Source organism: Penicillium samsonianum (assembly GCF_028829775.1).
Source record: "Penicillium samsonianum strain IBT 33392 chromosome Unknown utg000001l_segment0_segment0, whole genome shotgun sequence".
Lineage (NCBI taxonomy): Eukaryota > Fungi > Ascomycota > Eurotiomycetes > Eurotiales > Aspergillaceae > Penicillium > Penicillium samsonianum.
Window position 1 is genome coordinate 3,756,302 of NW_026643259.1, and position 25,106 is coordinate 3,781,407.

A 25,106-nucleotide genomic window follows, 5' to 3' on the forward strand; every position below is an offset into this window, starting at 1 on the left:
TGCTGTCCCCAGGAGAAGTATCCATGGATGTTCGAGCTGATCTTTTGACCCGATAGGGCTGCTGATGTGCATTTCTCCCCCATAGAGAATGCCCCGAAGAAATGGGAACAGAGACCCCTGCCATGGGTTCAAACGCAAAACCCATAATTAAAAAAGAGAAGGAAGGAAACATGGCCGAGCCATTTTGAAGTGGCTTCGATGTCCATTGGCTTCAGCATGACTGTTGCTATGGCGATTTATGCTTTAGCCATTGTTGTGCTGAGAATCTGGTGTTTGGTTATACCCAGGTTAGCATCGAGTTATACAGTCATACAGCTCTAGACTGTCTCCAGTAGACATATGTGACACTCTCTGCTGACCTTTTTAGAGAAGTCTGCGGAAAAGGCAGATTAGGAGATGTAGACTCTCTGTCTGAATGGCTATGAAAAAAAAGGGAAGAGGAGAAGAAGACACGAATATGACGAAGATGAAGAAGGAGAAGAAGGAGTAGAGAAGAAAAAAAAGAAGAGAAGAAGTGGAAGGAGCGAGAGATGGAAGGCTCTGAGGAAAGTACGAAGTTATGTGACGCGACTCCCAAAACACGGGGACTTTCCTAAATAAGAAAAGAAACCCCTCTTGTCTACACTCGTTTTAATAGACAGAATTACAATAAGAAAAAGAAAAAAAAAAGAGTAGAATAGGGAACGAGAAAAGCCAAAATAGCCATCTATAAACTTCCAACGTTGGCAGATGAGACATAGACACAATCCAATATCAGGTACCTAATCTACAGGAAAAGAAACCCGGAGACAACCGCAAGGATAGACAAGAAACCCAAGCTACCAGCGCTCAAGTTCGAAGCGGCATTGAAAACCGGCGAAGCGGAGGGTGCACTGGGACGAGAAGAAACCGAGCCAGAGCTAGACGGTGTAGCTGTGTTAGCAGCAGTGATAAGGCTTCTAGTAGAACCAGGACAGTTAGGTATAGCAACAACAGACGAGCAGGATATGAAAACTGACCCAGAAGCCGAAGCAGAAGTCGTCTTCGAGGTAGTCGAGGAAGAAGTCGAGTTCTTAGAACCAGTGAACTCGATACTCTCATAAGAGCCGGTCTGATCAGACCAGGTATAAGACTCAGCCGGGTTATAGTTGACGATAGTGACGTCCTTGATATACATAGTGAAGGGAGTTTTGCTGTAGTCGGTTGCGCCGCCGGCCCATTGGATCGTGCCCTCCGCATTGCTTGGGTCGCCGCCGGCCCAAATGCCGATACGCACGTTCATGGGGGTCTGGGGATATCTGGTGCCGGATTTTGCGTCGTTGAAGGAGAGCGTGCGGATCACTTTTCCGTCAACGGACCAGGTGGTGGCTTCTTTGGTCCAGACTACTTTGTAGGTGTGGAATGTCTCCTGGGGTGTCGAGACAGGTTCCCAGATCGCGCGGTCGTATGTCGTAGTATCTCCTTTTCCGAAGTAGTTCGTCTCGATTTGGGTCGTGTCGCCGCCAACGGCTTCCTGAGACAGGGAGTAAGGTTAGATATACGAAAGATAGGAGGGAATGAGCATAGTAACTTATGACTTACCCAGTCAATCTCGTCAAGATCATCCGACTCAAGCACGATACTGCTGACGATGCCAGTGCCGGGGGCCGCTTTCATGGTGACCGATACTTCGCCGAAGAAGATGTAGAAGTCGGTCTTAATGGTGGGAGCATCGCCTTGCTTGCTGACAGTAAACTCGGCGCCGTTTGAGCCTGTCTTGACGTTGCCGGCAGTAGTCTTCCACTGATCTAAGCCCGAGCTCTTGGTGAAGTCGAAAGTGTGTCTCGACTCGGTTGTGCCAACGTTGGCCGGGCATGTTTCTGTAGCATGTCAGAAGGTGTTGTGTCTTGAATTCTTGAGTGTGAGATACTTTTCATTGGATTGCAGTCGCTGAAAGTTTGGCCTGAGACCAGAGTCGCAGCGGCCAAGCCTGCAGCGGCATACTTCAAGTAGCACAGCATTTGAGATGTTGGATTGATATAAGAATGGAAATATGTAAAATAAGATATAAAGAGAACGAATAAAAGAAAGAGTCCGCGAGGTTAGCAACCAAGAGTAGTGACAGGCAGTTCTCGGAAAAGACAGTATAATAGACCTCAAGAGAATGGAGTGGGAATCGAGAGTGTTTTAATATTATAGCTACATATTCCTCCACTATTCTATCATTAAAAAGTTCTACCTAATATCTACATCCCCGCGACTTGAGACACGTTCTTTGGTGCCGGTTATTTATAGTCGGGGATAAATCCCCGATCAAACTCGGCTATGTGTTTTCTCTCCAATTTCACCAATGAGTTGGGGCCCTGAATAAATTAACTACATCATTTTATCTTCTTGTACAACTAAAAGTGTCTAATTGGCTCCGATTGGTTCGGCCTTGTAGGTTTATTGCATCCTGGAATTTCGCTCTGTGGATATAAGCAGGCTATGCCCACTCAAAAGTGGAACGGGGAGTTTGCAGTTTTACTTCAGCCCTATATTAATCTGTACAGCAAACATAGAAACGAGTATTGTATTCCAATATGTCAACTCCTAGACAGATACATTATACATTACATTCAAGAATCCATGCGCGAGATAGTCAAGACCGTAGAAAAGCGAATCAGATGCTAGGATCATTTCCAAGATCAGGAAAATCATCGCTAAAGGGTGTAAACATCTCATTATCCGGAAAAATGGGCAACATCTCAGAGAAATCATCCATTTCAGCCAGTAGGGATGGGGCAAAAAGGGGAATGGCGTCAGCGGTTGAAGATAGAAATAAGCCGTCAGACACCCAAGGTTGCAATGCATTTGAGTGAGACTGTACTGGCTGTACTTGGTGATCTCGAGTTATCACCATTGCATTTGGTTTCTCGTCGAAAACTCCCCCAGAAAGAGATAAAAAGTGGCAGAAGATCGTCCGTGCTTGAATAATTGGACGGCTTGTTGTTTCAATGCGAGTCAAGCAATTGGCAATCGTTGTTATGAGTTTGAAGTCATCAGTATCTGATGTTGCGACGACATTACAGAATAGCACGAAGTATGCGGTGATAGGGTAGACGAGAAGTGTCCTAAAGATCTAGTCAGAGCTCATTCCAATTCTAATATGCAGGACACAGCTTACCAGTGCAACAAGGCCACCGTGCTTTGCCTTTCAGCAGATATACATATCGACACTAATGAAGATATGCCCTGGTGGGCTTCTAGCAAACACTGTTTCCGTATATCAACGGACTGGTATCCTGTACCTTCGGTGATATGGAAAATGGTGGTCATAACTGAATGATAGGCGAATCGAAGAGCTGATGTTTCAGATTGAGCATCTAGCCCTTTCCAGGCCGGATATGGACCCAAGATCTAAGTAATGAGTCAGTGATGCAAATAAAAATGTGTCAGGAGTTTTCTCACTCGCTCGATCCTCTCTTGAATTTGTCGCATATTCGCCAACCAATGTTGCCAGATTCCATGGGAAGATGATAAACCACCTGTCAACGTCGATGAGCGCCTCATAAGGTACGGCACGACAGCAGCCTGTACTCCAGCAAGACTCATGTAAATTTGAAAGAGGTCCGAGGTGGAGTGCTGATGGTTGGATAGGTTAGAAGTGAAGTGTCCAATTTCAATATCAAGTAAAGGCTTGGATTTTCCCATCTTGAAAGCAAAATTCTTATCAAGTATATAGCACCAAGCGACACAGTAATACTGCTCTTCACTCACAGCGCCTCCTGTTTTCATGATAGTGTCAAGACCTAGGCTTATACACACCCTGCAGGCAGCTTTGGTAAGTTCCCAGCATACAGTGATGTCACCGGATCCTTGATGGATGAATATCTGATTTTTATTAGATCCGATACTTTATTGCCAGGATTAAAAATACTCACACCGGAAAGAAGTGCCTGTAAGAGTTCGAGAGAGGGACTCGTTAAGAGAGAGATGCTCCGAAGAGCTACTTTTGCTGCCGCCTCGAATTGTACTACGGTATGTGTCATTTCGTGGATCAGTTCACTGTCGATTCCAGTGTTGGTGATGGCAGTCAGAAACTTGGAAGCCATGGAATTGACACAAACAGTGCTGATGAGCAAGTCGTGAGGCGATCCAGTCCTATGAAGGAGAGTAAGTCCCATTTGCTTGAGTGTTGCTTCAGATATATGTCTGAAGTAATCCCTAACAAATGGGCCCAAGCTTGCCTCCTTGATGTCTATTTCAGAGTATCAGAATCAGCCAGTCTCATTGGTTCAGCACCAAGTAATAAGAGAGGTACCTTTTAACATCCAGGCTAATAATTCAAAAGAAGGGGTTCTTATTTGCACTTCATTGACAACGATGTCACTAGCAACGTGCACAGGGTCTTCAAAACTATCTGAGAGTTGAGAAGCCAGCCTCAACCCCGATTCCAAGATCTGGCGGCGATTGATAGTGAGCCATTCCAAATGGTCTAGGTGATACTGAATGGTGGCATGAGCATCATGAAGCGAGAGAGGCTTATCGTAACCCGGAGATGCCCCCCGAGACTGTTGATAGTCCAGCCTGGGATATCCATTGGACGTGGTTGCAGAATGACCGTGCATTTCTGGTGATAGATTTTGCGGATATTGAGGGTTTGGGGTTGCTTGGGGTGATTTTGAACGTATTCGATCTCTGTTTTCTATCACTGCCAGCTGATTGGTGTTTCTGGTTCGCTTTGTGACTCGCAGACGGGAGCATATGGCATTGTTATCCTGGCAGTTGCCACATGGGTTGCCTCTATCACAACGGACCTATGTTTCATTAGTGAAACTTCCTATACGATCCATCCTAACGAAGCTCAATTCACACCTTTCGAGAGAAGCACGAGTCACACTGGAGTAGGGTTTGAAGTCATTAACGTTATTCGCATAGTAATAATTATAAGAGCAGCTTCGTACCACTGGAAGAGGTTTAGAGTTATTATTAAGTACCGGCCCTGATGACATTCTGGTAAAACGAGAGAGAGGATATTGAACGAGTGTGGGACACAAAGAGAGACGTGGTTGCTATTCTATTATCAAGTCGAGGGACCAATATATATTGAAGCGCAAGCCTCTAACTAATCCCTACATTCCTATAGATTGCTATGCTAGGCTGAGTATAGAACCTCTGGAGCTTGATATCCCATATGAAGCTGGTTCCACTTTCTTGCTTCTACATGGATCTCTAAGGGGGCTCTGCTGCGGAATGTTTGTTTTGGTTGGACAACTATGATCTGATCTGTTCTTTATTTCTAGTTTAAACTATTTTGTTCCTATTTTTATAATTTTTATGCGTTTATACCCTTTTCAAGATTGCTAAGCCCCTGATGCGTGTCGGTCTTGGCACGGGTATATATACAGCCCTAACCTCCGAACTCCGTGGCTATTATTAGCTACCCTAAATGTTATTCCGGCTTTATCTAGAAACTGTACTCCGTAAGGCAACGTTAATATAATCTACACTTCACATGGTTGTTCCAGGGCTTTATACCGGGTTTACGTCATAGTCTGTTCACAACCTTGGAATGTGAGTGTACACATTGAATATCATACAGCAGAACACTGGAAAGTCCTCAATTTCAATAAAACAATAAGAATTTCACATTAGGAAAAGAAACACTATTTTCTACTTAGTGAAGTGTTGTTATCACAGAAAAACTGTTGATTACAGACGAAGAACAACAATTCACATGTTCAAGTCAAGTGCAACCCTGTTCCTGATCGACATCAAGTTTCTGCAGCCCCATAAAATCCGAATTGACCGTCTATAATTAATCGGTATGAACATCTTCTACACCAAACAAAGCAATGTATCAGAAGATCTCGTGTATAGATATTCCCCAAGAAATAGGTATAAGTAGGCCTCCCATGCTCTTGCATTGATACATCGCAACAGACAAGTCTCCTCCAACAATCTTCAACACTCCTCACTCAACCTTAAATCCTCTACCATCATGCGTTTCACCATCCTCACTGCTCTCGCCTTTGTTGGCCTTTCCATTGCTGGCTCGGTATCAAACCTTTCATACCTATCATATCCTTCAACTCATCTAATTCAATAATAGATCCCCTCCGGAGGACAGTGCAAGCAGGATGGAAGCTTGGGTAACTGTGAATCTAAGCTCTGCGTGGTATGGCCCTGGATATAACACTTTGCGAAAACCAGAGGAAGATGCTAATTTTGTTCTACAACAGCAACTGGCTAACCAGCCGTTTGGAAAGTGCAAATAAGTTTGCACGCGGACAAGGGTACCTTTCCAGTGCCAGTGTACAGAATCAACTGGATTGATTAGAGACGCGGAGCCACTTTCTTTCATACCATACCGCTAGGATATAGAAACACCGTTTGTTTCCACAATCAACCGATGTAGAATATATGTTAGTAGGCTGTGCTATGTTGTTCACTATTATCTTGATCCTGGCACAAGAAACGCAGCGTCATGTGAAGTCCAGTATAAAACACTGATATATTTCACTAATAAAACCTTCATCCTAATCGCGACAGTCGCTGACAGGCAAGACAACATTGAAAAGAAAAAACTTTTGGGGCGGGAAGGGGGTATTCACAAATGCAACAATTGTCTTGCATCACGAAAAAAACACATGATGTACATGAAGTCGTTTATAGGGGTCATTGGTCATCGAGAGGGGAAACGATTGGGTTATTTCTCGTTAGGGAGAGGTGTGGTGTAACACAAGGAGAGAATGGATGAAAGGAAGTGAGAGGAGAGGGGATCTTGCAGATACGGGCAGTATAAACGAGGAGAGGATAGACACAGAGGTCATCTCGCCCAAGATTGTCATCGCCAAGACGCTCGGCAAGAAAGATGAATCAGCGGGCCCAGCGTGAGAAATCCAAATTCTGGACAATATTCGTGTCTGCCGCTGCATTCCATTCTGCAGCGAAATCGGTCTGTACTTGAGGTGCACGAGAGGGTAGTTCCTCCGAGAAGATGTTGGCTTTGGTATTCCGCCGTAGACCTGGATAAGCCCCTTCGACAGCCTCAGAGCCTTGGCTTTGGGCCGTGAGAGCCCGCTCGCGGACTTTCTTGATTTCTCGCAGACGGGTGGTCCAGGACGAGGTATGCTCGCCACCCTTGTTGTTCCAGACAAGTGAGAAGACGGACGCATTGAGGGCAAGAATGCGAACAAAGGCTGCCAAGTTCTTGCCGGAGATGACCTTTGGTGCCGCAGCAGGTGAGACGTCTGGGAATCCGGGCTTGCTCAAGACCTGCACGCTGTAGTAGAGTTTTTGCGGGTCTTTCTCACCATTGGCATTGCCACTTTCGTCGTAGGCAATCCGAGATGACGGGGTGATGACAATGTTGATGGAGTTGAACTCGGATGGAATTGTATCAAAGTTGAAGGGCAAGTTGGATCGGTTGAACACGATGGTGACATGATTATTGCCAAGGTTCCGTTTCTTGTTGACGCAGGCCGGGTCACGGTCAAAGTCCGTAGGCATCATAGTTGCAACATGATACACAATTTCAGTCACACGATCCCGCCAAGCGTAGGTGTATTCTCCATCAGTATCGGCATACAATCCTTGCGGATTGAATTGAGGGTTACGAAGCGACACTTTGGTTCCCAATCCTGACAGCAAGTTTTCATAATCCGCAGAGCCACCAGTGTTGGCTAAAATATCCGCCTCCTTTGTCTGGCCATTGTCAATATAAACAATGCCGATCCGGTGACCATCCACAATGTCGGTGCGATCAAAGTTACTAATTGCACGTCGAGTGATATCGTCTTCCGGAACCGGGATGGGCTGCATGACCGTAGGTGTAGGGAATGCAGTGGCAGTTAATTGAAGCATGATATGACTCGGAAGGATTGCCGTGCGCATGGAGTCGGAATGCAAATGGGCATCTGGAGTTGGAGGAATTTGATGCGGCAGAACTGGGGCCGTCCGCTGTTGATAGACAGAGTATGTGGTACCAGATGCCTGGCGCTTCGTAATCTGAGACAATCCAGATAATCCGGCGCTCTCGACGGTGACGATACTCATGCCAACAATCCACGACTTCTTTGCAACTGGGCCATCCTCAGGGGAAGGAGGGAATGTTTCGAAGGGGATGGTCTCTCCAAGATCCGAATAAGCAACTCGCTGCATCAAATCAATGAATACTTGGCTTTGTTCTTCTACCACCTCTTTTCCATGTTCGTTGTGATATATGAGTCTGCTAGTGATCCAATTCACATGTTTGGGTCGATCCTGGAGCTTAAGAGACAAGAACCAGAAGACCATGACATGGTAGGTGAGATTCGAGATATACTTTGACATTCCATCTTGGGAGGTCTCAACAGCTTCAGCTGCATGGGCGGCAATTTCCTTGGCCCCGGCACTGAGCCTAGATTGAGGAGGTTGGGTCGGCAGAGAGGCCCTTGCAGCCAATTCAGCGGCTTTGTACCGATGCTCTCGAGAGGTCTGCAAAAATCGAATGCAGATGCCAAACACAGTGCGGATCTCCTCCTCACGCAAGTTGACGTAAACATCGGGCAATCGTGCAAGCAGAGCTAGGAACTCCAAAATATGGACGGCAATGTTTGACATGGTGATCACCTTTGACATCCTATCAAGAATGCTGTTCAATGATTTCGTGACTGACATTGGGATTTCATAGCAACAGAGGGACAGTGCTTGAATGCACCCACGGGATGTGCCGCCCCATGATCCGATGATACCCTGCATGAAAGCTCGGACGAGATCATCCTCTTCACTCTTGGCAAAGTGTTCATGGTAGCTGACAAGCATGCAAAGCGCATCGAAGATGCAGGCAGCCACATCGCTCTTTTTCAATCCGGTAGTCTCAGGAGGCTCGTGGAAGGTTCCATTCTTGACCTGATCACATAAAATGCTACGAAGGAGCGTGATCTGAGGGATAGCATCTCTGAAAAAGTCTTTGTTACCAAGCTGAGGTCCGATATGAGTAAGAATGTAGCTGTAAACATCCCAGTCGACTTCTCGTTGCAACAAGGTGATCACAACTTCAAGCCACATCTTGACCTTCAACAGCCCTGTGTTTCTTGTTACTGTTGTTGCTGATTCGGCGGGGAAAGATTCCTCCGGGTGGGCGTAAGCAAATACGACAGGACTAGATTCTCCAGGTGGTTGCTCCGGAAGCACTTGTGGCAGAGCGTATGTCCACACTGGGGCCATCAGCTTTGATCCACGGGCAGAGACAGAGCCACGGCCCGGGGCCGACTTCGACATGGAAGTTGACGCAGCCTCTCTCATCGGAAGCTTTCCGGTTGGTGAGACTGGCGAGTTATCATGCTGAGGAATATCGCGGGTGGGGCTATCACTGGGGGCCTGTAGTTTAGAACCACCATCGAGATTGCGACCCAGCACGTTCATCAAGAAGTCACTCTCCGATGTTGATATGACTGTGACTGATCCAGCGGAGTCACATCGCAGTCGGAAAAGTAGCTTTAACACCGTCAAACGAGAGTCTATTGGTCGACTTGGAGATTGAGCAATGTCTAGAAGTGCCTCGAAAACCATCACAGCTTTGGTTGAGGAGAGGTTCAAGGCACGCAACATCATCTTCACAAGGCCCACAGCACAGACATTTGTCAGGCTTAACTCCAATACACTAGTGGTGGATGTACGGCGTTGAGATCCATGGCTCGGAGGATGCTCGCGCGGTTCGTCTCGATTAAGTTCCGTCTGCATCGGTGCTCCAATGGTGCTTATCAGCAACTTGAACGCATCATCATCACTGTGTTGTATCGCCGGGCCGGTTAACAAAGATACTAGGGACTCCAAGAAGAGAAGATCGTGTTCTGCCGAGAAATCCTTCAATAGAAGCCCGAGAAGACCGTGGTCCTGGGAGAAAAGCAAATCCTCATGGCCGGAAAGAGCTTCTTTCAACGTGTCCAAAGCTAGGATGCGGATGTCCGAGCTTTGTTTTCGTGGTTGAACGAAACACTCGACCAGCTCACGGCAATGTTGAGCCCAATTTGAGTCGTTGGAAGGATGACAAAGTTTGTCTTCTCTCATCGAATTGATGATGAGTTCAGCCTGTGGGGGCTCAATGTGCTGGTATATCTTCATGAGGAACCGGACCGCATGTTGCTTTTGCTCTCTGTTGAGTTGTTCCCACTGAGATTCGAGGACAGAAGCAATGCGGATGAGATTAGCCAGAATATAGGATTTGGTTTCGTCGTACGTAGGTTTGGGCTGAGGGCTAGTTGTAGAAGTAGGGGATGGTGCTGACTCGTCCACGAGCCGGCGAGAACAGAGTATGAGAAGATTGGCAAATGCCATCCAATCCTGTTCTAATGCGACTCGAACATAGTCTCCTTCCAAAATGGTTAGACACAGATCCAACAGGTCGGCATCCACTCTGCTATCATCCTTTTGGGCAATGACTTGCAATGATTCCATCAGTTGATCAAAGGGAAGCTGGGGCATGCCATCTTGGCCATGAGCACGAACAAAATCCGAAAACACATAGAGTGTACCACGGAGAACATTCAAGTTCCGACTTTGTTCGATGGCGCACGAATCCCTTAGGAAGTCATGGAGTGTGTTTACCATCTCCGCCTGCCTTCGTGATTTGGCCAGACTGCGCACTGCTCGCGATGTGGGCCCAGAGAGGGGTTTGACTGATGCATGGATGCTGCAAAGGACTTCCAGGAGAGTTGGAAAGCTTATGTCAGGAACATCGGCATACATAATGACAGCGTCGAACACGGCCAAAGAGTTCTTTATATCCGCAGCGACACTGGTTCTCCTGCAAATTGTAAAAATTTCTGTGAGGAGCATTTCGATTTCCTCCTGGGTTGGCTGTTTCCGCTGCAAAGTGATGAGGTCGACCGCAAATTGGAAGAGATCTCCAAACACTGCTTCATCGTGACTAGGTCCGTGTGATTTAACCACTTTTCCCTTTTTCGCCTTCGATCGTGCAGATGCGATTGTCTCATAGAACGGAACAATCCACGAGGAGATGATATGGAGAATTGAGGAACCCGTGAAATCCAATTTCCTGCCATGATCTGATAGGGAGATCAACGACTGTACGCGCGCAGCAATCACATCCGGCTCGGCTGGAGAAGCTATCGATTCAAAAACCAGGCGCCTAGCGGGCGGAGAAAGATCTTGACGGGCTGCGATCGCTTCTAATAATCTGGCACCACTTTGCTGAGCATCCAACGAGCTTTCATGACGCAAGAGGTACTCGGCAGCCTCCCACAACACCACGGACTGCTCGGAGGTAAACCATGAGAGACCTTTTGATAAAACCTCCGCCTCCTCAATCGCCTGGGTTAAATTTTGCCTTTGCGATAGATTGTGGAGTGACGTCTCGAAGTCCAGGCCACTGGGAGTGTCCGAGGAACTCGACACGACGCTGCCACGATGCATTGATTCGGAACCGTGCGTACGCCGATTTGTTCCGCGAATATCCGTGTGAGACGGCGAGTCGCTGCTGCTTTCCTGTAATGAGACTGGGGAATGCGATTTGGGTCGACCGACACCTAGAGTTTTGAAGACATCTGCGAAGCTAGTTGACGAGGGTTTGTGCTGTGAGAAGTGTGAAACGTCATCGGAAGACATCCGCCCAGTGGCAGAAAGAGAGTAGAGTCAGGACGACGTGGTTTGTGAACTATTGGACAGCCAAGTTAGTCCGGGTATTGCATCATCCATGATAGGCAACATCGAAGGACACATAGGGAATTTTTACCTTTTAAAAGTGACAAATAAGAGCTATTAACTACATAGGAAGCTCCTATGACCAGAAAATGTACGTGCAGGGACTCAAATGATGTCTAGCAAGCTGCGACAGTGGGTATTTGGTGATCAATATCGGCGCGCAAAACGAGCTTGATCGGCACCGGATAGTGAATTGGACCGGGATAACAAGGTCAGATGATGAATATCAATGGAACCAGTACCCCACCAGATCGATGACACAGCAGACAAGTGATGTGATGTGGATTGAGGGGGGCTATCAATCACGCACTGGAGATGAAGATATTCCAGCCCAATCACCTGATGTACTTAGTACTAATGTCACACACCGCCTGGCAGAAAGGGCGGTGAGGCCGAGGTTAAGTTCAGACTTGTTATATGTACTTTGTTAGTGATGAGCGTGAAAAAGTTGAGGTTATACATGGATATATGGAGGTAGCTATTGGGCTGTTTACATGCAGTTTTTCTGAGGGATTCCCTTCTATAGAGTACATACTATTGAAACATATTCCCTCTCTTTACCCTTTTGATCTCGTTCCAATCACATGACTCACAGTTATCGGGAAGGCAGAAAAGTCAATCAAAGTGGGGGGGCGGTGACCACGGAAAGGCGCTTTTTTTGCGGCTTCAAAAATTATTTCATTCTTTCTTCCCCCTTGGCAGAAGCCAGGAACGGCACCCTACATTTCTTTTCTTTTCGAGGGTCTTTGGTTATACCGGTCATTCTTTTTAAACTCAATATCAAATCTCACATATCTTGTCTCAGTCGGGTTTTTCCTCCCCATCATCGCCAGGATGAAGTACGTTGTGGTTTCTGGAGGTATTTATTCTGAGTCAATCTCTTATGAACAAGCAGTAACTGACTCATGTATAACAGGTGTCATCAGTGGCATCGGGAAGGGCGTAATTGGTACACCTCTCTATAAATCGAACTAGAAAAAGTCCGCTCGGTCTAACTTTCTCCAGCCTCGAGTACCGGCTTGCTGCTGAAGACTCAGGGTGCTCGAGTCACCTCGATCAAGATCGACCCTTATATGAACGTCGATGCGGGAACCATGGCCCCTACCGAGTATGTGGTTGATGAGTCCTCAATTCTGAACGCTGTTCCTGACGATGATTTCTTAGGCACGGAGAGGTGTTCGTGTTGAACGACGGTGGCGAAGCGGATCTTGATCTCGGAAATTATGAGCGGTAGGTTCTTCTCTTCATGGGTTTATTGGAAGTCAAACAACTAGAGACTAATTGATATTCTGCGGTCTAGCTACCTTGGAGTTACCCTTGGAAGGGATAACAACATCACAACCGGAAAGGTCTACAAGCATGTGATCGAGAAGGAGCGTCGTGGCGATTACCTTGGACGCACTGTGCAAATTGTGCCGCACTTGACAGACGCCATCCAGGATTGGATCGAGCGTGTGGCTAGAACCCCCGCTGACGACACCAACGAGGAGCCGGATGTTTGTGTTATCGAGCTGGGTGGCACACTTGGTGACATTGAAAGTGCTCCTTTCGTTGAGGCTCTGCGTCAACTGCGTCGTCGGGCTGGCAAGGACAATTTCGTCCAGATCGTATGTTCAATTAACAGACCATTCCATCCCAGACAATTCTGACTTTTTTTTCTAGCACGTTTCCTTGGTTCCCGTCATCCACGATGAATTGAAGACCAAGCCTACCCAACAGGCTATCCGGGACGCTCGCTCAGCTGGCTTGAGCCCAGATCTTATTGCATGCCGTTGCGAGAGACCCCTTGACAAGGCCACCACTGATAAGATTGCCATGTTCTGCCAGGTTGAGACAGAGCAGGTGATTGGGGTGCACAATGTCAGCTCTACCTACCACGTCCCTCTGCTTCTCGAGGAGCAAGGTTTCCTCGGTGTTCTGGGCGATCTTCTCAACATGAAGAAGGTCGATATCTCTCAGACTCAGTTGCTCAAGGGTCAGTCCACTTGGAAACAGTGGAAGACCCTTACGACTGCGCAGGAGCACACTTTTGAAACTGTCAATATTGCTCTGGTTGGCAAGTATGTCAGTCTCCACGACTCTTATCTGTCCGTCATCAAGTCCCTGGAGCACGCGGCTATGGCTTCCCGCCGAAAGCTCAACATCATTTGGGTCGATGCCTCGCACCTTGAAACCGATTGGGAGGAGACTAACTCCAAGGAGTACCACAAGGCCTGGTATGATGTCCACACTGCTCATGGAATCTTGGTTCCAGGAGGCTTCGGTACCAGAGGCACCAATGGTATGATACGCGCTGCCCACCACGCCCGTACCAAGTCCAAGCCTTACCTTGGTATCTGCCTGGGTATGCAGATTGCCGTGATTGAATACGCTCGTAACGTCTGTGGTCTCGAGGGTGCCAACTCGGTTGAACTTGACGAGCTTACCAGCCATCCGATCGTGGTGTACATGCCTGAGATTGACCAGGTGAACCTCGGCGGTACTATGCGTCTTGGTTCCCGTCCTACCCTCTTCCAGGAGAATACCGAATGGTCTAAGCTCCGTTCTCTCTACGGCTTGGACCGCAGTTCTATCGATGAGCGCCACCGCCACCGCTATGAAGTCAACCCCGAGTATATCGATCAGCTCCAGGCTGCCGGTCTTCACTTCATTGGCAAGGATGACCAGGGTGAACGCATGGAAATTGTCGAGCTGAAGGACCACCCCTGGTTCGTGGGTGTTCAGTTCCACCCCGAGTACATTTCTCGTGTGTTGGCACCCAGCAAGCCATTCCTCGGATTCCTTTCCGCCGCAGCCGGCTGTTTCGACCAGGTCCAGGCTTTCTCTCAGGCCAAGGAGATGGATTTGGTTAACGGCGTTGGCAACATTGTTGTCTAAAGCATTAATGGTTCCAAATGATGGTTCCATAGGAGTTTGTAATTGTCACGAAAAGCATATGAATATAGAGAATTAAATAAAAATATTTACCACATAATACGACTCTTCAATTATACATATCTTCCCTTTTTTTTTTTTTTTTTTTAATACTCCATACGAAGCGCTTCAGAATATCAAATGTCATGCCTGAGGCAGAGAGAGGCTCAAGCATGTGACGTTCTAACCTTATTAGGATTAGCGTACTTTCAGTGTTTATGTGGGCTGTTACAATTTATTGAGCGCTCGCATTATTATCTTTGAGCTTTGGATCTTTTATCTTTTCCCTTCTGTGGTTGTCAACACTCCTGCTCCCCTTTGAGTCTTCTGAATACTTAATCTTCTTTTGTCCCCATCCATCTTTTCTTTTTTTCCCTTTCCTATCTATTCCCCTCACCTGTGTTGATACCCCACGTAACAAGATGGCGGAGGGTCTTGGAGCTCTTTTAGAGGCAAGCTTGGACCCCAGGCAAAACAAGGCAGGTGAGTTTAAAGATTTGACCCTCGAGTGCTGGAAGCAGTGTTGACTGATGTGATTCTTTTTTCTTTCAGCCGAGATTACTCTTCGTCAGGAAGAACAGAAGCCCGGTTTCTCGCTACAGCTTCTTCACATCACCGCATCGGAGACTACACCTTACAACACACGTCTTGCTAGTGCTCTTTGTTTCAAGAACTTCATCAAGCGCAACTGGACGGACGAAGATGGAAATTACAAGCTGCAGCAGGATGAAGTTAACACTCTCAAGCGCGAGCTGATCTCCTTGATGATCTCGGTTCCGCCAGGGATACAGAGCCAGTTGGGTGAAGCCGTCAGTGTGATCGCTGACAGTGACTTCTGGGAGCGGTGGGATACTTTGGTTGATGTAAGTTGCGACTCAACAAAAGGATTGCAATGTTATTTCTGACAATTTGTTTTCTCCAGGACCTTGTCTCGAAGCTGTCACCGGGCAACCCCACCGTCAACATTGGTGTGTTGCAAGTCGCCCACTCAATTTTCAAGAGATGGAGACCTTTGTTCCAGTCCGATGCGCTGTATACCGAAATCAACCACGTTCTTGGCAAGTTCGGTACTCCGTTCCTGGCCCTGTTTGAGGTATCCTCAATTTTCTACCCAGTTTTGCTTCGGTGGGCCGAATGCTAACACATCCTAGGCACTGGACAACTATCTTGAGCAAAACAAGACCAACAAAGAGAACCTGACCCAAGGGTTCACTCAGCTCAACCTCATGGTCAAGCTGTTTTACGACCTTTCCTCCCACGATCTTCCTCCCATGTTCGAAGACAACATCTCCGGAATCACGACAATCTTCCTCAAATACTTGACCTATGATAACCAATTACTCCACACCGACGACGAGACGGAGGCTGGTCCGTTAGAATATGTTCGCGCTGGAATCTTCGAGGCTTTGACTCTCTACGTGCAGAAGTACATGGATGTGTTCCAGCCTCACGTTGGACAGTTCATTGGGAGCTCATGGAACTTCCTCACAACCATCGGCCAGGAGACCAAGTATGATATTTTGGTCAGCCGAGCACTGCACTTCTTGACATCTGTTGCAGGCATGCCCGAGCATGCCGCTTCTTTCCAAGCCGAGGAAACCCTGGGCCAGATTGTTGAAAAGGTCATTTTGCCAAACGTGAGCCTCCGCGAGTCCGACGAAGAACTCTTCGAGGATGAGCCAATTGAGTTCATTCGACGGGACTTGGAAGGGTCTGATAGCGAGACCAGACGCCGAGCTGCCACTGATTTCCTCCGCAAACTGGCAGAGAAATTCGAAGAGCCAGTGACCCAGGTTGTCCTCAAGTATACCCAGCACTACCTGGCCGAGTATGCTAAGGATTCATCCAACTGGAAGGCCAAGGACACAGCGACGTACCTTTACTCCGCTATCGCCGCCAAGGGCACTGCGACCTCCTCGCACGGTGTCACTGCCACCAACCAGTTGGTCAGCATCACGGATTACTTCCAGCAGAACCTCGCCGCGGATCTTATCAACGAGGATGGCATTCACCCTATCCTGAAGGTCGACGCTATCAAGTATTTGTACACTTTCCGCAGTATCATCACCAAGGAACAATGGCAGCAGGTTCTCCCTGTGCTGGTGAAGCACTTGGCCTCGTCGAACTTTGTCGTCTACACGTACGCTGCCATTGCCTTAGAGCGAGTACTTTTCCTCACCGACAGCCAAGGACAGGCAGTCATTCCACCCGCTGAAATCACACCGCTTGCTAAGGATCTTCTCGAGCACATCTTCCAGCTGATCCAGAGTGACCCGGCCCCTGAAAAAGTCCAAGAGAATGAGTTCTTGATGCGTTGCGTGATGCGGGTTTTGGTTGTTATCAAGGAGGGCGTGGTACCTTTCACCGATCTTGTCCTCCAGCGCTTCATTAATATTACCAGTATCATCAGCGCGAACCCAAGTAACCCCCGGTTCTACTACTTCCACTTCGAAGCCATGGGCGCCTTCATCCGGTATGTTCCTACACATTTTTCGTTTCCAAGTGCTAGAAGCTGACATGATGATAGATTTGCTGCTCCCGCCAATCCCGACAAGCTCGAGCAGGCTCTTTATGCGCCCTTCGCAGCTATCCTCCAGAATGATGTCCAGGGTGAGTCAAATCAAACGAAGTCGATGTTTTTGTCAGAACGACCCCTTGCTGACAAGTTCCAGAATTCATGCCCTACGTTTTCCAGCTCTTCGCGGCGCTGCTCGAGGCCAACCCATCCGGCACTCTTCCCACCTACTACCAGGAGCTTATTGGCCCTATCCTGATGCCCATTATGTGGGACTCGAAGGGAAATATTCCTGCCTTGGTCCGGCTACTTTCCTCGATCATTCCGCGTGGTTCGCAGTTCATCATTGAACACAACCAGATCGAGCCCATCCTTGGTATTTTCCAGAAGCTAGTCTCTACCAAGGCCAATGAACGCTTTGGCTTTGATCTCCTGGAGACAGTTGTTGCCAACTTCCCACCGTACGTATCACATCTTCCAAGCGCCCAATTGACGGTTATCTGACTTCACTTTCCCTAGAACTGCCCTTGAGAACTACTTTGTCATGATCATGCAAATTATCCTTCAACGTCTGCAGAACTCCAAGACAGAGAACCTGACTATGCGCTTTATCCGCTTCTTCCACTTCATCTCGGCACAGGACAACAAGGGCTACAGCGCGGACTTTGTCATCCAGGTCACCGACAAGGTGCAAGAGGGGTATGTATCATCACCCTATATAAATTGCTCAAATGCTAATGTATGCCTAGACTCTTCACCCCCATCTATGTCAACGTCATCCTGCCTGAAACCCAGAAGCTTGCCCGGCCTTTGGATCGCAAGACAGCTATCATCTCCTTCACCAAGACCCTTGCCAACTCGGAGGCCTTTGCCACTCGCTACAGCCAGAAGGGATGGGGCTTCACCTGCACCGCCTTGCTCAAGCTCCTCGAGCTTCCGCCGCTGCCCGCAAGCAGGGATGATCTCATTAATGATGCAGACATTGAAGACATGTCATTTGGTGTTGGATTTACTCCTCTAAACACCATCCGTGCCCAGCAGAAGGACCCGTGGCCCGAGACTGGTGCCGACCTCAAGGCTTGGGTGGGCTCATACCTGAAGGAGGCCGATAAGAAGCAGAATGGCCGTATCTCCCAATTTGCCCAGGAGCGTCTTGACGACCAGTCGAAGGCTGTGCTGGGAAGTTACATTTCTTAGTAGTTGGCTTTGCTATATCCCCCTTCTCTTCCAAGAAACTAAAAAAGTTCAACCTATGCTTGTTTGCTTTCTCCTTCAGAGTAATGCAATCATTTCCCCAACTTCCCCTACTACACATATGTATGTTGCGATGAGACACTAGATCCATGAAATAAATGTTTGCTTGATTTTCCATTAGAAGAACATCCATGAGAATGTAGATTTTTCAAAAGTAAGCGCTCAAACATCAATGCAGTAGACCTACTATACAAAATCCCAAAACACATGCAACAATATAAATCTCACATCATACACCCTTTCCAGACTCTTCAGAGGGTTTAGCCTCACCCCCAATTTCCGATTCAGTCTCCTTAGTTTCAGTCTCCTTGGTTTCCCCATCCTTTACATCATCGTCCCATATAATCTCAACCTCGTCCTCTTCCTCCTCAACAATTTCCCCCTCTTTAGCACCCTCCCCAAGCTCCCGATACTTCCTCCTCGTCTTCTTCATCTTACTAGCTTTCTTCTTCTTCGCCGCCGCAGCCTTAATCGCAACCCGACTCGTATCCCCCTTCTCCTGCGCCTCGACTCTATCAGCGAGCAGCGAGCGCGCAATCTTCGCGTTCTGCGACTGCGAGCGCGTCGCTTGGCATTTGATTACCACCCCGCTGGGCTTGTGGATGATTTGGACGGCTGAGTTGGTTTTGTTCTAGGTTTGGTTAGGTTTGGTCTGCTGGTTGGGGATGGCGGTGGGTTCTGGGAAGAGAGAGGAGAGGGAGGTCATGGTCTAGGAATGGGATTAGGTCTTGGGACGTACAATCTTCTGTCCGCCAGGCCCAGTGCCTTTTAGGTATGATATTGATATGTCGGCATCGTTGATCTTGAGCCGTGGGGGGAGGGGTTTTGCGGGCACGATGGGGGTTTGGCTGAATAGTCGGGCTGGGGCTGCTAGTGTTCGGGATGATGTCCACCAGCGTAGGCGAGAGAACATTGCTTCAGTGCTGGTACGGTGGTTTGTTGAAGGTCGAGGTTATTGCCGCCGACGTTTGTGATAAGAGATAAGCTTGAAGTATGCGGGCAGCCCTGGAGTATTATTTTCTTTGCCTTTTTTGGGTGGTCTACTGGTTGACTTAAAGACTACGAGCTTGGTATTTTAGATTAATGGAGGTCCTATGTCATTGGGTATGTTCCTGTTTTGTTGTTTGGGGGTCGTGGTATCTAGACTTGTAAGCTTTCTTCACTACAACTAGATAAATGAGAGGACTGAGGAGGTGGTCACAAATAGTAGCGCACTTATTCAAGGATCATGAGACGGAGATTGAGTCTCTTACATCTGGGCAAATCAACTTGATCAGCAAAAGGACATGGACCTGCTAGTAGCACATCGCACATCTATGCTCAATACCGTTGCCTACAAACCGAGGCATGAAATAAGTGCAATTAAGACCAATAACTAATTAAAATAGGTGAATGAATTGATGGAGGAGATATAAAGGATATATATATCCTATGCCTACAGATAATTATACTATCTAATGCCGTAACATCTAAATTGTACAAATAAATTGTGCATACTCCGAAACATGAAGTACCGAGTACCTAGGACTCAGCTGTAAAGTGGTAGTCAACGCTTGTACTGGGTACAAACTCTTGCGGCAAACACGGAAAGGGGAAGGGTTTTGCAGTTCCCCCAGCTTCGCGACTCTTATCCGCCATCTCTCCCTTACTCCTATCATCAATCCACCTCAACGTCTCCGTGCCAATACGCTCTTCCTGGTTGGAACAAACATCCCCCAATCACCTACGTCTCCGCGATATCCGGCGACCTCACGTCAACACTTCTCCGAGCCGTGTTGATTTGGAACACCATCGCTCTTTTTTTCCCCTTCGCAACACCACATTCCAGCCCGACATACATATAGTGCCCGTGTTTGATACGACTGTCTCCGGGATCTGTTTCCCGCTTTTGTCATTGGCGGTTCTTATCCAGGTGGTGGAGAGGGAAAAATATCAACCGAACCGTGCCGCAAGCCGCAAGAAGCAACGAAAGACCGGAACATCCTACAATCCTCTAAATACCCCGCAACCATGGACTTCATTATCTGGGCCGTGTCTAGCCTCTTCCGCTGGATGCGACTGAAGATCTACCAGTATGAGGTGACCTTCTCCCTCTACATGCTTACTCCGATTGAGAAGCTCATCTTCAGTACGTTGCGCCTGTCCCTTGTCCAAAATACTCTTGGTACACCATGCTGACATTTAATTCCCTATTCAGACACGCTGCTCCTCGGCCTTATCGCCATGATCGCTATGGGCACTTACATTTACCTTCCCGACCACCTCCGCGCCATCTACGGCCGCCTCTACTACTACTGGGCCGGTGAGCGTTTGTTCAGCTCCGGTCGGTTGTCGATCAGCTCGGTCTTTGGCGAAAATGGCGTGGCCACACAAATTGGGGACATGATGTACGAGACGGCAAAGAACGCCGCTGCTACCTCGACCGAGCGCATCGCGGAACTGTGAATAAAAGTCCGACATGCGTAATGGTTGCATTTGCATTCTCTATTGCCAAGAGTAAGGAACCGTCTAATCTCCTTGGAGCTTCATATCCAAGGAACCTCGTATCCACTCTTCCTGTCGGCCGGCGCTTGTTTGGAGTTCTTTTGTTCTGGGAACTTGCGGCATCCCTATGACTTGCATTGTCGCAGTGCGGCGGATTACATTATTATTAATTCTTGTATTTTCTTTTTTTGGATCATTCGCACCACACTGTATAAATATGCCTCTTTCCCGGCAGAGTTCTGTGGTCGATTGATCCCAATTTGTGTTATCATTGGAACGTGATCATGATTGAAGTTGATATTTGCACACTTTTCCAAAATGATGTACAGGAAATGTAGATGTAGATGGTAGAAAAAAAAGCAATATGATGTTGAATAATGCAACATATAAAAGGAAACGCCAGAACGCCCTCGATGTCCAGAGCAGAGTGTTGTACAAGTAAACCCATCGTCAGCACATGTGTAACTCCCCAGCGCGATGCCAATGTTGTCCTCGGTAATTATCAATCCCCAAAAGAGAGGGAAGGGGAATACCAGTGGCTCCTTTCGCAATGCACTTTCCCCCGAGGACTTAGACAATGAGCGCATGTGGTATTTTAGACCACGCCACCAGCTCCTCTCAATCATACCCACTAATTGCAGTCTCATTGCTGACTCTGCGTTGCCTGGATCTGTGCCTGTGCCTGTGCTTGCGCTTGCGCTTGAGCCTGTGCTTCCGCCGCCTGTCTCTGCTCCCGCTTGATAGCATCTACCATGCGCATACGTGCCAATTCCTGGTCAATCTCCTCCTTATCCAGTGGGATCTTGTGCGATTGTTCGGCAGTGGGCCAGAAACCCTTTGTGGCGAAGCGGTCGTCGAGGTTGGTACCGAAATAGTACATCCAGCCGATGGGGAAGAGAACGTACATCCCGAACTACATGGACTCCGTTAGTCCTAAGAACAGGCGATAGAAGGCGGGAGCTGGCATTGCCTGCTCGAGAGACTTGATTGTCAGCTACGCACCTTGAGGACTTCGAGGTTGCCTCCCTGCAACTTGCGGAAGATTTGCGACATTGTATGGATTTGATGCGTTGCTTTTTTTTCCTCCGGGTGTTTGGGCTTCAGGTATTGCTAAGAGTGTCTGGATTGAGGTTCGATGTTATTGTTCGGATATGCTCAATTGGTAATATCGCCCTAGTCCAGCGGACAGAAAGCAGCAATAATGTGTAGGTTGATCTTCAATCGCCGAGTGGTGCCATGGCCCGTGGACCAGTCACGGGCGTGATGACTTGGAATTTAAGCAAACAGAACAAACAGGGCTTTCACTTTGCCTCAGGCGCCAATCGGTTGGTTCACCGCGGGCCTCGGCTCCCCGCAAGCTCAAGTTGTACCCGGATAACTTGCATAGAGACGATTAATAAACCATTGCAATCCCAATTTAATTTCGTATTCCATTGAACAGTTCCATTCTCCAATATACAGTAACAATGTCGAACGATAATCTCATCACCGTTACCTACCAAGATCGCGTAGCGATTGTGACACTCAACCGGCCCGACAAGCTAAACGCTCTCAATGCCGACCTATACTACCTTCTAGGCGAGCGTCTACGCGAAATTGACTCACGAGAGGATATCTTCATTACAGTCTTGACCGGAAAAGGTCGTTTCTTCTCTGCGTATGTCATCCACAGCCACAGCCACAGCCCTACATATCCCAGAACTACGTCCCAAAAAGGAAGCTTGACAAGATCTACTATATCTAACACTTGTATCTTCTCCACAGCGGAGCCGATGTAACAAGCATACGTCCTGGCAGTGATGGTAACGACGCAAACGTGCGCCGCGAGCTTGTCAAGGGCTTTGTCGCCAACAACGTCGACGTCACGCGCACCTTCTACAACCACTCCAAGATCCTCGTCGTCGCCCTGAACGGGCCTGCTGTTGGTCTCTCAGCCGCACTAGTCGCCCACGCTGACTTCATCTACGCTGCGCCGCACACCTTCATCCTGACCCCCTTCTCCTCGCTCGGTCTCGTCGCCGAAGGCGGCGCTAGCCGCGCCTTCGTCGAGCGCCTCGGCGTTGCCAAGGCTAACGAGGCGCTCATCATGAGCAAGCGGATTACCTGTGACGAGCTTGTTTCCACTGGCTTTGTGAATAAGGTTATTACTCCCGAGTCTGGGAAGAAGGAGGACTCTGATGGATTCTTGAAGAAGGTGCTTGAGGAGGTTGATGATCGTCTTGGTACACACTTGAACCAGACTAGTCTGTTGAAGATTAAGGAGCTGGTAAGACGCCCTGAGAGGGAGCTTTTGGATCGCCAGAATGGTCTTGAGGCGTTTATGGGGCTTGACCGCTTCATGAAGGGCTTCCCGCAGGAAGAGTTCCGCAGGTTGGCGTCTGGTGAGAAGAGACATAAACTTTAGTTGCTGGATGATATTTTTTGTATAGAGCTATTAGAGGGTGCGTCTTCCTCTTCTACTTTTCCGGGATTATTTTTCATTATAAACATTCAGGGGGCTTGAGTGCTGCTTTGATGCATTACTTTGATTTTCACTTTGATCTTCAAGACGAAAGATAGCAGTAATAAACACTACCAGAAGAGTGCAATCAGTTAATCAGTTAATCAGACCTCTCTGTTGTTACGACATAGCATACAACCTTTGTCTTTTGCAAATGTTGGCAGAGATCTCTTAAGTAGGTAATTGTGACTACTGGAGGCCGAGGGCGACAAATATATATCGAGATTTATTCATTGATAAAGTGTGGATTGATCTGTAGTCCACAATGCAACCTTGAAATTCCCATAAATTCATTTCCCTGCTATAGTCAAACGCCACTAGACCAAGAATCCATGCATTTATCTCGCTCAGCACTTTGAGTTGAGATTATTTTATTCCGAGTCACTGCTAGTGGCCCGATCTTCTTGCTCTTGCTTCTTCAAGATATCCTGCCACTGGCCCATGAATTCACTCATGCCGCCAGGCCCCTCAAGCGAAGCATCGACCAGCTCCCTCGGCACCTTGTGAGCAGAATATTGAGTGGAGCTGAATGCGTACGCCTCAGGATCATCCTTCTTGATGAGACGGAATTCCGGGAGGAAGGGGGCCTGTTCATCATCTCCTTCGGCGCCCTCATGTTCTTCCTCCGAGTCGGAAGAACTCAAATCATCCTCTTTTTCCAGCTCTTCCGCGGTGCCGGTAGAGATGATATTACCATCAGAAAGTGAGATTCTGACAAACTCTTCTGCTCCATCGTCTTCTTCCTCTTGCACACCAATCGGATCCTTCATCCGGAGAATCTCCAACCAACTGTATAGCAACGGGTCGGTACGTTGCGCCCACGGATTGATATCAATCAACCAAACACGCTGATGTGGTGCGGGGATATACACGTCGAATACGAAGTTGGATTCGGGGAAGGTGTTCTTGAGCTTTTCATCGAAGAATGACTGGATACGAGACCGGAGCATATCACGCATGGGGAAAAGGAAGTCGAAGTGATTCTGATCGCGCTGGGTCATGCAGAGCAGGACCCGGTTGCGCACAAAGCAACGGAACTCGAGCGAAGGGTTGAAGTTGACATATTTACGGAGAACCAGAGAATACGGCACATCCGGCAGTGGTGAGTCAACGGTGGATGGCGTGGGTTCGTCATCAGTTGTATCCGGCACACAGTCGTCGAAGGGATGATCTAAATCATGGGTGATGAAATCGCTGCTTTTCAGGAGGAGGTAGATGTCATTCGGAGAACGGCATTGGGTGTCGTTTGTGGCGGCCATGAATGTTGCATCTTTGGGAGCACTCCAGTTCAATTTCGGTGTTACAATGCCGCCGAAATCCGAGATGGTATTCTTGATCTGAGTGTGAATCTCCAGCCACTCTGTAGATGGATCGGGCTCCTCCTCGCCCGAATCGGAGAATGTGTCTAGGTTATCATCGTCGGTTGGGGCGACGGCCTCCGGTGGAAGAACAATGCCGTCGGCACGGAGGTATTCAACGAAAGGAGCGGTCAACGGAATGACGCGCGACTTAGGAGCAAGCGTGCGGTACCTAGTACTTCGGTCAGATATGTTTGGTGTTGAGTCATATAGGGAAGCTTACCGCGGATGCCAGTCATGATAGGAGCAATGCAAGATATGGGAGTAGGTGGTGGGTGGAAAAGGGAGACGATCTGGAAGATCGTCGGATGACGTCTCTGCCATAGCAGGGTCAGATTCAATCAACGGCATATTGTATATCGTTCGTGTAAAGTATAAGATCGTCCGGCGACGACCGAGTTCCCCTCGGTGGCGGGGGACTTTTTTTCTGCCATCA

General features: G+C 48.1%; 11 protein-coding genes across 11 annotated transcripts; 5 read left to right on the forward strand and 6 right to left on the reverse strand.

Moving 5' to 3' along the window:
* Positions 1 to 766: 766 nt before the first annotated feature.
* N7471_001428 (glycoside hydrolase family 16 protein) lies at positions 767 to 1,979 on the reverse strand (the record flags this gene model as incomplete). Its single annotated transcript, XM_057274149.1, has 4 exons — positions 767 to 938; positions 999 to 1,492; positions 1,561 to 1,838; positions 1,889 to 1,979. The coding sequence occupies 4 exons, from the start codon at positions 1,977 to 1,979 to the stop codon at positions 767 to 769; spliced, it is 1,035 nt and encodes a 344-aa protein (XP_057142328.1).
* Positions 1,980 to 2,620: 641 nt separating this feature from the next.
* On the reverse strand, positions 2,621 to 4,952 carry N7471_001429 (fungal specific transcription factor domain-containing protein; the record flags this gene model as incomplete). The annotated part of the gene is made up of 6 exons (XM_057274150.1): positions 2,621 to 3,071; positions 3,125 to 3,357; positions 3,409 to 3,831; positions 3,882 to 4,198; positions 4,262 to 4,757; positions 4,800 to 4,952. 6 exons carry the CDS (start codon positions 4,950 to 4,952, stop codon positions 2,621 to 2,623), a joined length of 2,073 nt encoding a protein of 690 aa, XP_057142329.1.
* A 989-nt stretch (positions 4,953 to 5,941) lies between these two features.
* Positions 5,942 to 6,218, forward strand: N7471_001430 (uncharacterized protein; the record flags this gene model as incomplete). The annotated part of the gene is made up of 3 exons (XM_057274151.1): positions 5,942 to 5,998; positions 6,053 to 6,118; positions 6,183 to 6,218. The coding sequence occupies 3 exons, from the start codon at positions 5,942 to 5,944 to the stop codon at positions 6,216 to 6,218; spliced, it is 159 nt and encodes a 52-aa protein (XP_057142330.1).
* A 601-nt stretch (positions 6,219 to 6,819) lies between these two features.
* Positions 6,820 to 11,550, reverse strand: N7471_001431 (putative GTPase activating protein (Tsc2); the record flags this gene model as incomplete). Its single annotated transcript, XM_057274152.1, has 1 exon — positions 6,820 to 11,550. The coding sequence occupies one exon, from the start codon at positions 11,548 to 11,550 to the stop codon at positions 6,820 to 6,822; it is 4,731 nt and encodes a 1,576-aa protein (XP_057142331.1).
* A 930-nt stretch (positions 11,551 to 12,480) lies between these two features.
* N7471_001432 (Glutamine amidotransferase type 1) lies at positions 12,481 to 14,523 on the forward strand (the record flags this gene model as incomplete). The annotated part of the gene is made up of 6 exons (XM_057274153.1): positions 12,481 to 12,505; positions 12,563 to 12,595; positions 12,652 to 12,754; positions 12,811 to 12,876; positions 12,947 to 13,253; positions 13,309 to 14,523. The coding sequence occupies 6 exons, from the start codon at positions 12,481 to 12,483 to the stop codon at positions 14,521 to 14,523; spliced, it is 1,749 nt and encodes a 582-aa protein (XP_057142332.1).
* Positions 14,524 to 14,834: 311 nt separating this feature from the next.
* Positions 14,835 to 18,433, forward strand: N7471_001433 (uncharacterized protein). The gene is made up of 8 exons (XM_057274154.1): positions 14,835 to 15,042; positions 15,112 to 15,422; positions 15,482 to 15,652; positions 15,711 to 17,032; positions 17,087 to 17,169; positions 17,232 to 17,535; positions 17,594 to 17,773; positions 17,824 to 18,433. The coding sequence occupies exons 1-8, from the start codon at positions 14,982 to 14,984 to the stop codon at positions 18,269 to 18,271; spliced, it is 2,880 nt and encodes a 959-aa protein (XP_057142333.1). The 5' UTR covers positions 14,835 to 14,981; the 3' UTR covers positions 18,272 to 18,433.
* Positions 18,434 to 18,557: 124 nt separating this feature from the next.
* N7471_001434 (peptide chain release factor family protein) lies at positions 18,558 to 19,241 on the reverse strand (the record flags this gene model as incomplete). Its single annotated transcript, XM_057274155.1, has 2 exons — positions 18,558 to 18,959; positions 19,068 to 19,241. The coding sequence occupies 2 exons, from the start codon at positions 19,239 to 19,241 to the stop codon at positions 18,558 to 18,560; spliced, it is 576 nt and encodes a 191-aa protein (XP_057142334.1).
* Positions 19,242 to 20,338: 1,097 nt separating this feature from the next.
* Positions 20,339 to 20,773, forward strand: N7471_001435 (serine palmitoyltransferase small subunit family protein; the record flags this gene model as incomplete). Its single annotated transcript, XM_057274156.1, has 2 exons — positions 20,339 to 20,456; positions 20,526 to 20,773. 2 exons carry the CDS (start codon positions 20,339 to 20,341, stop codon positions 20,771 to 20,773), a joined length of 366 nt encoding a protein of 121 aa, XP_057142335.1.
* Positions 20,774 to 21,455: 682 nt separating this feature from the next.
* On the reverse strand, positions 21,456 to 21,865 carry N7471_001436 (uncharacterized protein; the record flags this gene model as incomplete). Its single annotated transcript, XM_057274157.1, has 2 exons — positions 21,456 to 21,725; positions 21,815 to 21,865. The coding sequence occupies 2 exons, from the start codon at positions 21,863 to 21,865 to the stop codon at positions 21,456 to 21,458; spliced, it is 321 nt and encodes a 106-aa protein (XP_057142336.1).
* Positions 21,866 to 22,278: 413 nt separating this feature from the next.
* On the forward strand, positions 22,279 to 23,216 carry N7471_001437 (dodecenoyl-CoA isomerase; the record flags this gene model as incomplete). Its single annotated transcript, XM_057274158.1, has 2 exons — positions 22,279 to 22,469; positions 22,577 to 23,216. The coding sequence occupies 2 exons, from the start codon at positions 22,279 to 22,281 to the stop codon at positions 23,214 to 23,216; spliced, it is 831 nt and encodes a 276-aa protein (XP_057142337.1).
* A 467-nt stretch (positions 23,217 to 23,683) lies between these two features.
* cdc123 (cell proliferation protein CDC123) lies at positions 23,684 to 25,021 on the reverse strand (the record flags this gene model as incomplete). Its single annotated transcript, XM_057274159.1, has 2 exons — positions 23,684 to 24,842; positions 24,894 to 25,021. The coding sequence occupies 2 exons, from the start codon at positions 25,019 to 25,021 to the stop codon at positions 23,684 to 23,686; spliced, it is 1,287 nt and encodes a 428-aa protein (XP_057142338.1).
* Between the last annotated feature and the right edge of the window lie 85 nt (positions 25,022 to 25,106).

Coding starts and splice junctions, on each gene's coding strand:
- N7471_001433 (XM_057274154.1), top strand. CDS start 14,982: ATGGCGGAGGGTCTTGGAGCTCTTTTAGAGGCAAGCTTGGACCCCAGG. Junction 15,423..15,481: donor GGTGGGATACTTTGGTTGAT/GTAAGTTGCGAC, acceptor TGTTTTCTCCAG/GACCTTGTCTCGAAGCTGTC. Junction 17,033..17,086: donor GCCATGGGCGCCTTCATCCG/GTATGTTCCTAC, acceptor ACATGATGATAG/ATTTGCTGCTCCCGCCAATC.